Consider the following 14,582-nt stretch of genomic DNA (forward strand, 5'->3'; position numbering starts at 1 on the left):
AATAGTATAATGTGAGCATGTAGGAATCCTCTCTCTCTCTCTCTCTCTCTCTCTCTATTCAACAGTATATCATGCTAAAATATAATTCATGTTTCATAATAATACAGATTGAATTAAATCTCAATATCTATTAAGACGAGTAGCCTGGATGCTGTGTTGGTTAAGTCGCTTGACAGGTTGCTATCAAATTAGATGCGACTGTAGTACAAAGTGTAGTTACCAAGTCCACATCAAATACCAAATTTTCTTCGGTTGATTGGAGAAGATATTCAGATCTTAAATTCGCGTGTTAAAACCCGACATTAGATATAAAAATCAGATTAATTTATGTCAATTTCGCTTATTATCAGGGCATGCCGCATAGTCAATCAAGTTAATTTCTCAGGCCGGATCACTTTTTGACAACTCCACAACCTAAAAAAAGCAATAGTAGCCCAGTATAACCGAAGGGTTACCAATAACAATTCAGCCCGGCCTGCGAGGGAAAATGACGAGCTATACTCAACAAAGGGTTAAATTAAAGTGGTAAACATTAGATTGTGCAAGCGTATAGTTAACGTCGGTAGACCATCTCCGTTTCAATGAGCGCGTTTGACTAATTTGGGTATAAATAAAAATCGAAGCTGACAGATCCATGAAATTAATACAAAGAGAAATACAAGGAAATAATCCTTAAGTTTGGAAATTAAAAAGGTTAGAATTTTCTCTTCTTTTCTTTTCCTTACAAAAACATAAAACATCATCATCTATCTATCTATTCTATCTGTCATCTAGATAATATAGTTTAAAAACCTCTCAAACCCTAGATATTTTTTCTTCAATTTTTTCCTATTAACAATGCCTAATTCTTGAAGGTTTGTTTTCCTGTAGCTTGTTCGTATTATTCCTACCTTCCTTCAGATCGAATCAATCAGGTTTGTTTGTCCTTTTTCCTTTTTTTTTTTGATTTATTTATATAATTTATTTTGGAGGTGTGTGAATCGGATCTCATTCAAAGCGTTTTTTGGTTTGAAATTGATGATTGATTATTTAATTGTTGAATTAAAAATTTAAATTAGGTTTTTTTGGTCAGATTTTTTGTTTTAGGGTTCTGGTATGGTACGGATTGTTTGATAATGAGGTTTTTCGATTATTGTTGAATTTAAATTAGGTTTTGTTAGTTGTTCATGTGTTTTATCCTTAATTATGTTTAAAAAATTGTATGAATGATTGATTTTCTAGTTTTTACCTGATTCAGCACTTGAAGAGCTTGCTGGTTATGTATTTTTTGTTTAAAAATTGTATGGAGTTATGATCTGTTGCTTATTCAGCTTATATTACGAGTTTACGACGTATCGGAATGAATTTAGTCTTCTGTGTTTAGTTGGAGTAAGTAGTAGCAATTACAATCTCGTCATTTGAGGTTTTTAAGGAGTTAAACGTAGTTTTGAATCTGAATTATCCTGAGTATCTGGTTTCAGATGTGGTTATTTGTTATCAATTTATGTATTACAGTACATGATAATATTGTTTATTGGACTATGATTTATTGAATGATAATCTAGGTTCATATAGCATTGCCTCCTTCCCTTTGTTGAATACCAATTTTTCGTGTTTGGTCATTTGGATGATTGTTTGGAGTATGTATTGCCAAATCATTACATTTTCTCACATGTTTGTGGCTGTAGCTGATGAATTGTTAATGATTAATTAATGTACAATACAATAATACAACAGATAACTCTGTTTTACAACGCATCTAGTGTTAGAACTTCATCTTTTGATCCATTGCTTTTCTTTATGTTATGGATTATCAATTTGTATCAGCCGTTTTATCACATAATTGCATACATAGGTGTTGTGTTATATCTCGTTGAAATTAATAGTATAATGTCAAGATCAAAGTCTCTGTCAAATAATCAAATTAGTTGTATAATTGTTTGTTGTGCTTGTCTTCCTGCGGCAGTTTGTAGTTTTATGTACTTATTTCGACGACTTTTTGATAATGACAGACTTGCATTCCCTTGCCTTAGGGAAGCTTGATTCATATTTCCATTCTGAATGTTTTCTGGGATTGTCTATATCCTTGCAAGTTTTGATTCTACAAATTTTCAATGTTGAATTGTGTACTTGTTTTACCCTTTTCTTGTGAACGTTTTATCATTTACATGTGCTAAGAGTTTTTGATGCTCTCTATCCTGGACCTTATGTAATTTAATTCCTCTTGGCAGATTTGAATACAATTTGTGACACAATACCTCAAGCTAAAGGAATATGCTACCTTTTGAGAGAATATTAACTGCCTGAGTGCCTTCAACTACTCTGGTCTGAAGTTGTGACACTTTGTTTCTTATAACAGGGAGTTAGAACTTATATTAGGTTTGTTGCATTTAAAGGTTTACTTTTCCCGAGGGGGGATCGAAGAGCATCGGAGCACAATGCCTTCGGTGCCCACTACACTTCCTATTGTACCTTCCATTTTGTTGGCTACTTCTTTGCGTAGTTTTTTATGTTCCCATCGTCTTAAACATCTTGAAAAAAGTGATCGGCGTGGTAATCTTAGTTAACATTAGGCTATTTCTGTTTTTCGCTTATTAGTAACCACCTTTGTCTTCCCTTCCTCGTGTTTCTTGGTTTTCCTCTTATTGAACTGCTCACACCCTGTAGAGAGATAACAGGAATTGCTCTATAGAAGGTAGTTGATCTCTCCTATAGCCATTACAATTGTCTTTGAAGACATTTGTTAATCTGATTGTGTTGTGCAATATTGCAATTTGTTGGCTCTGCAAACTTGAGTCTCTGCAATTTTCTCGTTCTTATTCGATGGGCAGCGTCCATGCATATGATAGTGGCACTGATGATCATGAGCAATCTTCTGCCATGAAAGTGCAGCATGCCTGCGGTACAGTAGACACACTGCAGAAACTTGGAAATGCATTTCATGATAATCTGCTAGTGAACAGTGAGAATGTGGATACTGGCATTCTGCCATCCGATGATAATGGCAGCAGTAGTAGCAGTAGTCTGGAAGATAAAGACACAGGATCTGGTGATTTTGACTCTGATCTGGAGGGCTCCATTGCAACATCTTGTAAGTGCTTGCACAAGTGTGCTACTTTTCCTGTTGCTGTCAAGGAGGAAGCAACACTTGATTTTCAGCCTGAAAGTAAATCTTGCATGCGCTCACTGTCTCTTCCAACTGAAAGCAAGCTTGTCTCTGCCCTCAAGGGTAGCCGTGAGAAGATTGGTGTGCCTCCAAGGAAGCTGAGTGTATCTTGGGCTCCTGATGTATATGATCCACCACCAACTTCGTTGTCTCACTACCCAAAGAAAAAGAATCAGCAGCAGTCCAAGAGCAGCAAGAAACATGGAAAGGGAAAGCAAAAGAGCAAGAGCGTGCGTGGGGGAGGAAGTGCAACTAAAGACAAGAAGCATTACCGCAAGTCAGGAGGAAGATCTGACAGGTGCTTGGATTCCTTTGCAGAAACTGATAGGGTACTATCATCAAACAGTTACAAATCTTTAGATCTGCTGGATTTCGATGAGGATATTGATATTGGTAGCCCTGATTCCAACTGTTCAAGCAGCTTTCTGGGGCAAGCTGGTGGTACCATGCACTGTGTTTGCTGAGGCTATGTTACTGGTCATGAGGATTTTGCCACCAGTTTCACATCAACTATCACTGTAAATAAATAAGTTGGGGACATTTTCGAGGCTTTGTTATTTGCTTTGTTTAGCTACTTTCTTGTTTTCCTTCTTCTAAGACGCCTATGCTTGAAATGTGAGTGTGTGTTGGCTGACAATATACTATGTGGGTTGGTTGTTAATATTATCTGGGTTGAACTGTCATATGCATTGTTTTCTGCAGATGGTATACTCTACAATAGAAGAATTTTTTTTTTTTTTTTTTTTTTGACAGCTAGAAAACAATAAGCCCTAAAGAAGAGCCTCTATCGCCCCCGCCTGGTTGCCAGGTTATGGGCTTTAGAGGTAACCCTTCTTGGTACATAACAGCAACACAGATAGGTAAGGCTAGAAGAGATGAAAAGGATATCTAACACCAAATTACGTAACTCCTTCGGCGCCTGCTCAGGGATCTTGAGGGCTTCTACACTAACCTTGCTGTCTGTTCTAATTTCCAGTTGAGTGAAATGCTGCTTAGCTATAATCAGCCCTTCCCTTATAGCTAGAAGTTCACATTGAAGTGCCGAGCTTCCAACAACTCTCTTGCTTCCTTCCTCGATCGTAATGTTTTCCTTAGAGACAACCCATCCCACCGCTGCAGAGTCTAATTTTCCCTCTTCCTCCTTCCAGGCACCATCTACTGTTACCACCCCCACTTCTCCTGGGATGCTTGTTCCTCTTTGCCAGTAATTCAGTAATTCAGGTTATCCAGCTCATTGTCTGCTTGATCTTTTCTCTCCCCTCCTAGCGTCGCCATGTTTGCCGCTTTAGAAACTAAACCCATCCCCTCTCTAATCAGTTGCAGAACCCGACTAGGGAGACAAACCGTCTTCTTGAACAAGACTTCATTCCTATGCTTCCAGACTCCCCACAGTGTGGCTAGGAAAGCCCCAGGAAAGGAGGGCTTTTCATCCTTCATCATCACTGCATAGTGAAGCATATTTTTTACCCAAGACTCCACCGGCAACCATTCCTCAGTTGCTTTAATTCCCAAGGGGCCACATAGCCATACCCTTTTTGTTAGCTCACAGTCTCTAAAAAGGTGTGCTGGGGTTTCTCTACTACTTCGACAAAGGACACATGTGGTGTCAACACTAATTCCCCGTCTGGCAAGCTCAGCACTGCAGCTCGTTGCTCCCTGCATGATTCTCCATCCCAGCATTAGCCATTTCGGTGGGATTCTCAATTTCCAATAATCCTTCCAAAACCGCGACCCAGATTTACCACCCCCTGTCCAGAAAGCCATCTGTAACCTGACTTCACAGTGTACTGCCCATTTCTAGTCTCCCCCCACAAAATTTCATCATCCTGGTCAACAATAGGGTGAGTGGAAAGAATACACTTTACATCTTTTGCGCTAAATAGCCTCCACACTACTCCAGATTTCCATTCTCTCCTCTCATCTCAGCAACCTTTTTGTATCTGCTTTTATCTTCCCCATTTATTCCCTCTTTCAGCTTCACTCTCCTCCCCGCAGTCCACCAGTCCTCCTCAATTCTCGTTCTGCGACCTCCGCCGACTCTGAACCAGAAGCCTTCTTTCATAAGTACTGCCGATTTCGACATTCCTAAAAGCCCATGAACATCTGTTAGGACTTCTGCCTTTGACTCCCCACTCAATTCGAGAGACCTCATATTTGCCACAAATAAGTCTGCTCATCAAAGAGCCCCTGTCATTATGCACCCTCCAGGCTTGTTTCAGGACCATTGCCATATTTAGATTATGCACATTTCTCAAACCCAGGCCCCCTTCCGATTTATGTTTCTCCAGGATCTCCCTGTTCTTCCAGTAGATGGGTCTTCCTTCTCTCGTCCCTGCCAGAAAAACTTCAGACATAATGAATTAATCTTTCTCAGGATCCTTTTTGGCAGCAGGAACAAGGATAGGATGTGTGTTGACAAAGCCATCAAGATTGAGTTTATCAAAAGAAGCCTTCCTGCTTGTGATAAAGCGCTGAATTTCCATGAAAGCACCTTGCTTGATACCTTCTCCACCAGGTAATCAAACTGGGACAGGCTTCTACCGTCTACATCCATCGGGCACCCTAAGTAAGTTCCAAACGAGGCCTTGCTCATCATGCCCAGTGCTTTCCTAAGAACTCTGCAAAAGTAGATGGAGTATTTGGGCTGAACATGACAAAAGATTTTTTAGCGCTGACCATCTCGCCTGAAACCCTAAAGAATTCATCCAGGGCCCTCCTCAACTCCTTACACCCTTCTAAGCTTGGCTTGAAAAAGAACAAAGCATCATCTGCAAAGAACAAATGTGAAATATAGGGACCTCTCCTTGACAGTCTGAGACCTGTAATCACACCTTGCTCCTGCAGCCAAATAAGCCTTCGAGATAGAGCTTCCATGCAAAGGATGAACAAATAAGGGGATAATGGGTCGCCCTGACGCAATCCAGCCTGCGGGTAGAACCAATCTGACTGATCCCCATTTACCAGCACTGCATACTTCACTGTCGAGATACACTGGTCAACCCACTGGATCCATCTCTCCGGGAACCGCATCGCTCTTAAGATCCCTCTGATGAAATCCCAATCTACTCTATCATAGGCCTTGTTAAGATCCACCTTCATCACCCCCGCATAAATTCCATCCTTAACCTTCCTCCCTTTTACAAACTGGATAAGTTCATGGCCCATTAAAGCGCTATCAGCCATCAACCGCCCCGGTACAAAAACGTTTTGGAATTCACCAACTACTTCCTTTAAAACCGGCTTTAGCCTGTTCACCATACACTTCGAGACCACTTTGTAAATGGTATTACACAACACAATTGGCCTGAACATATCTACCTTGTTTGCATTATCTGTTTTTGGAATCAGGCAGATGAAGGTTTTGTTCCACTCTTTCAGCATATGTCCGCTCGAGAAGAAGCTGTTGACTGCCTGGAAAATATCTTCTCCCATCGTCTGCCAACACTTGTGGAAAATCGCAGGTGGACATCCATCTAGCCCTAGCGCTTTCAAAGGCTTCATACCAAATACTGCTTTTTTTACCTCCTCTTTGGTAAAAATCTCACTCAGGTGGGACATATGAGCTTCACAGAGTTGTGGCTCTGTTTTAAAATTCTTACCCTGCCGTTTTAAATTGTGAGCCAGATTTGTTATCCCCTGTTGAGGCTCTGTTTTGCTAACCTTAAGAAAAATTAAGTTTAGATAAGAGCTAGCAATGTCAAACGGTCAAACCAGTAAAATATTTTGATGAAACACAAATTGAAATGAGGGTTCATATGGATTATTAGAGTTTAATTTACAATTAAAACAAGTTTTATGAAAGTCTAATAGGTTTTGTTTTTATTTGTTTAACTACAAGATAGATTAGGGCACGGTCATACTCATAATTTCATTCATTAAAACTCAGATTGTATCTTCATTTTACTTGTACCAAATGCCCTGAAATAACATCATACTACTATACTAGTTTACATCCCGTGATATGCACGGTAAATAAACTTTAAATACAATTGGTTATGTTACAAACTTTAAATAAACTTTAAAAATAAACTTTAAATACAATTGGTTATGTTACAAAAATTAAAAAAAAAAAAACTTAAAAAATCAATAAACATACACACTACTTAATATTAAAAATTATGTTACTTAATATTTGTGTGGAAAGAGATATCAAATCTTTCTTATTTAAAGTAATTATCTTTGTTATCAGAATAAACAAGAAAGTATTTTTGTTAAAATTTTATACTACAATTAAATTTTTTCATAAAAAAAATAAAAAATAAAAAATAAAAAAAACCTAAGGACATGCAAGGAGATGTTACGTGTCATTGCTGGTGTGTCTTTTAGTATATAGTTATGGACTAGTTTAGGTCTCGTGCCTAATGCACAGTAATTTTCAATAACTACTCTATAATTATTAACATTATACTCCCTCCGTTTTTTTTTTTATTTGCATCACTTTCCTTTTATGGGTGTTTTTTTATATTTGCATCACTTTTATATATAGTAACTTTACACTATATTTTATTATTTCTTTCTCTTACTTTAAACCCCACTCAAATTAATTTATCATTTCTCTATCTCATGGTCCCCACTACTCTCTCACACACTTTCACTTTAATGATCCCCACATTACTTATACCATAATAAATTATTCATCCACTCACATTATTAATTCATTCTTCTAAAACTTCGCGCACTTGCAAGTGATTGCAAGTGATGCAAATAATAATAAAAAAACGGAGTGAGTATTTAACTAGTTTTGTGCCTGTGCGGTGCCCGAATTATTTGTCGATTTTTAAAATAAAACTTTTTATCTATATATAGATTATGTTATTTGAATTTTCTACTCATGAATTAATAATCACTTGACAGTGTTGTCCATTTATGGGTATTAATAATGTTCAATCAAAAAGAATGGTCGTCGAGAACGGTTATATATAATCACATGTCTGTTTGATTATTTTATTTTTTCCTTTTGTACGTCTTTGTATCCGTCATTTGTATAAATAGATTGGTATTTATTGAAAATAAAATTCTAAACCAAATTTTTATTGAAAACAAAATTCTAAAATAACTTTTTTATCCTAATAAATCTATCCAAAATTTATTGAAAATAAAACTCTAAAATACGGAGTAACTTTTTTATCCTACCATCTATCCAACTTTTTTTACCCTATTTTACAAAAATATGCACATATAGTCATATTAAATTTAAATTATTGCCTATGTGGCGCGGCACTTGGCGAAAAGTTGGAACGCCAAGTGTCGCTGTCTCGTGACCTGCCTAAAAGTTCAACTTTATATGTTAGTTATATGATATGATTATAAAAAACTAGATGAAGCCCGTGCAATGCACGGTTTGTTTGATTTTTTTTTAAAAAAAAATTTTGTATTTTTTGTGCTAAAATTTGTTATATATTTAGATAAAATTTCTAATATCAAAAGATAATATTTTTATATTTAATTATTTTAAACTTAAAAATATCATTCGCCAATTTTGCTTGCGTGACATGTGAATTAATTAATTCTATAACAAATTAGTAATTTTTTATTTGATTGGCTACAACTAAACTTTTATAATCTTACATGGCGCGGTAAGAAAATTAAATCATACGTGGCTCTCTGAAAACTTGGGAAAAAACTCCCCTTTATATATATCGTAGTATATTAGATTTGTTTAAATTACTACTTTGTTAAAAGAAATAATTATGAAATAATCTATTATTAACAAAATAGATACTTTTAAATAAACATATATGTATATTTATATATATTAAACCAATAAATTTATATTATTTTTTCTTGATAGCCAAATTATGAATATCTTATTACTATGTACCTAATTCGTAAATAGATTTATATTTTACATACTATTAATCCATTCCGTCTTACGCGGTATCTTTTTTTTCTTCTCAATATTCACATAGTTTTACAAAAATTTATATCTTTACTAGCAAACTTTTCATACACAACTAAAACAAAAATATTAAAAAAAAAAAAAAAAAATCCTTGTAGCAAAATTGCTAAAAGTAGAATTTTTATTTTTTTTTTAACTTTAGCTTACGGTATCAATATATATAGTGGAAATAACACATGTCATTGTTGATGTGTCTTTTAGTATACAATTATTGATTGATATGTTTGACTTGATAATAACAACTCGATCAATTTTTATTTATATGCTTATGTTTTACATTGTATTCAAACTCAAAAAGGAATCTAATACTTTGTTATTAGATAATTTTAGTGATCGCTTTGTTGGGGTATCCAAGAAAGGAAAAGGTAATCAATTACCTTTTTTTTCTTTTTTTTTTTAACCAAGTATTTAATCACAGTAATTCCCTTTGTTGATGTTTGTTAGACAAATTCAATCATTCCTTTTCACCCAACTATGTTGACCACCCCTTACCTTTGACCAGCTATGAAAATAACACCCACCACTTGATAGTACTGCCCAACCATTGATCGACCACCACCCAGCTGCCGATATTACTCCTAATCACTACTACAAAATTGGGCTAAGAAACCGGTCAAAAAGGCCCTAAGAAACCGCAAAAGGTCTGGTGCCTAGGTAGTAGGTCTCTTAGCATAAGAGATCGTATGTTTTTTCCGGTGTCTTAATTAAGCATAGAGACCTGTTTTCCCAATAAGCGGTCTCTTAGGTCCCACTAAAAGCGTAAAATAATTTATACAAAGGCATCGTGCATCATTGTCTACCGGTTTCTTTGACAAAGTTAAAGAGACCAATGTACATAGATAACCGGTCTCTTTGCCCTTTCATATTAAAAAAAAAAAAATAATAATAATGCTGGATCAAATTTGTTGCGATGTGCACTCAAATTTCGATAAAGAAAATGGAATCTTGATTACAAAAAGATTGCCCAATTATTTATAATTGAATATGTAAATATCAAAGCACAATCAAATTAAAATACATCCATTTCATAAGTATTCGGTGACTTAAACAAAAAATTGACTTGATTCAATTTTTCAAATCAACTATAATACTCTAAGTCTCTAATTACAAATTTACAACCTCCACCATAAACATTCAATCACTTAGCAATCTGCTTCGCTTTATTACTGTCTTCAACTGCACATACGCATGCCCTTTTTATTTGGATCCATTTCACTGCAAAATTACATAATATATAATATGTATTATCATATAAACTTGCAAAAAAAATCAAATATTTAAATCATTGTAGCAATACAATTTTAATTCAAAAAAGATCTACATTTAAATTTACTAAGGCAACCTGATTAATACGGAGTACCTAGGTTTTATCCATACTTCTTTTAGAAATTGAATGGATATTGAATCAAACACACAGTTCAAAGTTCACAAAAAATTAATTACTTTATAGTTTTTAATTTCACAGATTAAGCGAATTTGAAATAGAAAGAAAAATAATCAATGAGAAATGATTAAATTATACACTTACTCATTTAAGAGGATGAAAAGAAAAGGGTGGTATGATAGCACGGCGAGTAGGCGATGGCAAATCAGGCGACACGACGAGCAGACGATGGCGAATATGAAGCCCTAGCAGGGATTTGACGGTGAGGAAGGAAGATAACGCAACAATTGCTTGTAAATATAAATAAAATTGAAGAACAAGGAATTTTTTAACGGAGAAACCGATGAGTAAAAAACTTATAAACGGTAGAGGTGAAACTGTGAAATAGATCTAGGTATTTTAGAGGATGTTGAGAAGGTAAATGAAGAACTGATTTTACTCTTTAAAGGGGGAGGTGGGTGGTTTTATGCGATTAATTAGGTTTTCAATTAAGTAATTCTTTTAAGATTTAAAATATCAAATAAATACAAAGAGACCATATTTCAGGTTTACCTAAGAAATCGGATTTCTCTTAATTAAAATTTCTTAATCTAAGAAACCGGTAGTTTGAATTATGCGGTGCCTTTAGACTGGTTCCTTTGGTCATTTTTGTAGTAGTGAATCACCACTAAAACCATCGTGAAATTCGTCACCCACCCATAATCATCCTGGATCTACCCGAAAAAACCCAATCACACCCTAAATCGTCCACTTCTACCTGGAATAATCCATCCACAAACCACTTAACCTGCCACCACCCAAAAATTTCTTAATTTTCTCTATTAATACCCCTACCACCAATAAATAACAGAGATCGGAGAAGACAAGACAAACGGAACACAGGGGAGGGCGGCAGCCGAGGAGTGAGGACCGGCAATAACTAACCAAAAATATGGTTTCTCTATTTTTAATTGCAATCTCCTTTTATCTTCTTGCTCTAAATCTGAAAAATAATCCAATAATCCATCTACCATCTTTCTGTTTTAATTGCTTTTCAATTAACCTTTATAACTTTGTATTAACTTTTCAAAAATATTTACTAGAAATTCCATTTTATGTTGTTCAACAAGCAATAATTGTCCTTAATAAACATAAATAGGGAATTGAAAGACAGTAGCCTATCACATACTCGTCATCAGATTGTCTCTTTGCTTTTGATTGAAAAAAAACCATGGACAACGATTCCGATAAATAACTTTACAAAATTAGGAGAGTATAAGACCCTAAAATATAAGAGATATGAAGGTGTATATAAAAGGGATATTAGACTCTGTGTATGTAGAATTAGACACCTAACAATCTCTAAAATGAAACATTGGACCATTGAAAGATGTAGGTGGATTGCATACTTTCAAATGATGCCCAACATATCATATTAACAGGCGATGGGTGAAGTGTGTAAAAGTCTACACACATGTTCTTTTGTTCACCACAACATGGATCTAGAAGTCTCACAAACGATCGTGGTTTCTAGTAGTTTTTGCAATTTTCAGCCAATATATAAGCCAACATGTTAGAGTTTTCTAGATATTTTGTAAGACGTAATTAATTTGGCTTATGGAATTTGGTCCATACTACCTAAACCCAACAATCTTGTTAGTCAAAGAGTTGATTGGTTTGGTAAATCCATTCGGTTCGCAAATTGATGGAGCCCATGGACTCATGGAGACCACTAGCTTAGGGGGGTTTCCTTGAGGTTTTTTTTCATGAAGCCTTGAAACATCACCAAATCTCGCATGTAATTGAGTAGTTTTTTATTTTATTTTTTTATTTTTATAATTTGGATAAAAGAAAGGCCCTACCGGACTACTTACAACTGAGCCCTTTTATAGAGGCATTTTGGTGTTGTTTTGGTCATTGACTCATTGTTTAACATAACAAAACATAAAAGACAAATGTGTTTGTAGTTTTGTATCTTTAATTACAAGCTGATAAATTTGAAAGAAAAGTAACCTGTTTGTAGATATTATCTTCTATTATTACAACCTCCAAAGAGAGTCCAGGCCAGAAACAAAATTAACGACTAAAACCATTTCATATATCGTCAAAGTAACAATTAACCCTTCCAACAATGCCTTACTAACTTCTTTCACTATTAAACTAAAATAACTTTTCATATATCATTTAGTAAAAGTTAACCCTTCTAGAAATGCTTAACTATCTTCTTCCATAATTAAACCTAAATAACCCCTTGAAGACCACATAAACTAAAAATGAAGTATAGTTTTTTTTAGGGAAATTCTCACCGGTAACATCCAACTTCTGTTTTTTCTCAATGGTAGAATGCAAAATTTTGGATTATCATTGGTAATCACCAATTAGTAATACTAATTTACTGGTAACATTAATGAAACTTTTACTTAATTATATATTGACTAACCATGGTTTACTAATAACACAATTACAAACCTATCATTTTAAAAAAATCACTTCCCTCCAAAGATATATGTTGCTTTCCCTCCTTAATCAATTACCCCTTTATATAAACCCTAAGCCCCCAATTCTATTCGTATTCCCTGTTCTTCTTCTTCTCAATTTCTCTTAATACTTCCGTGGCTAAACAAAATGTGAAATGTAAGATAGCATAGGGAATGAGACAGGTGGTCAGCGAAAGGTTATTGAGACAGGAGGTCGGCTATAGGGAATGAGTCAGTGCGATCTGCGGCAATACCCAATTGTTTTCCAGCTAGATTAACAACAAATTTGCAAGCTCACTGGCAATTAGTATACCAGATCGAATATTTGACTGATCAATTTGACTCTGCAAATGTAAGATAGCATAGTATATGAACAAATATTCGATCAAAAAATTCCAATCAAATATTAGAATCCAAAACAGAGGTGAAGATTAAACTACACAGTCCAATTAAAATACAACCAATACCCCCAACAAATCAGTCAGGAATAGAGAGTACCCCTTGCCTAACTCATGCAAAAAGAATAAAGCAATATTCAATATCAACAGCATAGAACTTAAGCGAGAAAGACAAGTATAGCTAACAACACAACATTCTGTTTAAAAAGATCATAAGGGCATTATAAAGATGAGAATGTCGAACCAATTTTCCACAAAATTGAACTTGCCAATGAGAATTTTGCTTCAATAACCCAGCGAATTGAATCCCCAAAAAAACCGATTACAATCGCTCTTTATGTAATCCCAGAAATTGATTGCAAACCCTAAAAAATTGTGTAGTGTTTTAGCCGTGAAAATTTCCCTAGAACTGATGAATATCTCTGGTGAAGTTCGAAATAAGGAGTGAAGAGGAAGATGAAGCCTTGAAGCTATTTGATTCGACATTAGTGGTTAAGGGAAATAAATAGGGGCAATTAAGTCATTTTGCAGCTAATTTCCCACTTAATATGGTAACCATGGTTAAGGACTTAGGTAAAAGTTTCATTAATGTTACCAGTAAATTAGTATTACTAATTGGTGATTACCAATGATAATCCAAAATTTTGCATTATACCATTGTAAAAAAACAGAAGTTGGATGTTATTTCACTTTTTTTTTTTATAAATTAAATATTTCGTAAAATAAAACAAAAAAAACAGACCTTGAAACAATTAAAACAAAATAACCTACAAAAAAGAAAGACTAGTGAAGGGATACTATAAGTTTATTTCTCTATTGATAAACAAAATATGTTTCTCAAACAACAAAATTTTAAATAAAAGTTGTGTTTTAATAAGTAAATTACGCAAATACAAACTTTTAAAAAAATCGGGTGTACAATAATTATTGTACATCCACTATAAAGATAGACTAAATTGATTAAAAAGTTACCCCTGAAATAAATAAAAGTTACCCTAATATGTATAAAAGTAATCCAATACAAATAAAAATTATTAGTAAAGAATCACATTTTAAATGACTAAAAATCAATTATTAGTGATTGAATGTAATTAAATTACCATTATAACACTTTTATTATTGTCTATTTATATAAAAATTGTATTATGTTTAAAGTTACCCAAAAAGGCCAAAAAGTTACCCTAAAATTAGGTAAAAGTTACCCTTATACTGCTCGATGTACAGTAAAATTAGTGTAAACCGGTTGTATACAAAAGTTTTTGTTACACAAATATGACTGTGTTTTAATAAGTGTTACACT

The 14,582-nt window shown here is 34.5% G+C and overlaps 2 protein-coding genes across 3 annotated transcripts; one reads left to right on the plus strand and one right to left on the minus strand.

Annotated features, from left to right (window-relative positions):
• The first annotated feature begins 530 nt into the window (after positions 1-530).
• LOC145620491 (uncharacterized) lies at positions 531-3,828 on the plus strand. 2 transcript variants are annotated; one of them, XM_081675178.1, is made up of 3 exons: positions 531-693; positions 871-914; positions 2,211-3,828. In XM_081675178.1, the coding sequence occupies exon 3, from the start codon at positions 2,803-2,805 to the stop codon at positions 3,607-3,609; it is 807 nt and encodes a 268-aa protein (XP_081531304.1). In that variant the 5' UTR covers positions 531-693; positions 871-914; positions 2,211-2,802; the 3' UTR covers positions 3,610-3,828. The 2 variants fall into 2 exon arrangements, with proteins under 2 accessions (XP_081531304.1, XP_081531305.1); XM_081675179.1 differs by lacking the exon at positions 531-693 and having other exon boundaries at positions 741-914.
• A 526-nt stretch (positions 3,829-4,354) lies between these two features.
• LOC145619791 (uncharacterized) lies at positions 4,355-4,909 on the minus strand. The gene has a single exon (XM_081674483.1). It carries the CDS (start codon positions 4,907-4,909, stop codon positions 4,355-4,357), a length of 555 nt encoding a protein of 184 aa, XP_081530609.1.
• Between the last annotated feature and the right edge of the window lie 9,673 nt (positions 4,910-14,582).

The sequence above is a fragment of the Chenopodium album genome, chromosome 27 (assembly GCF_948465745.1).
Source record: "Chenopodium album chromosome 27, dcCheAlbu1.1, whole genome shotgun sequence".
Taxonomy (NCBI): domain Eukaryota; kingdom Viridiplantae; phylum Streptophyta; class Magnoliopsida; order Caryophyllales; family Amaranthaceae; genus Chenopodium; species Chenopodium album.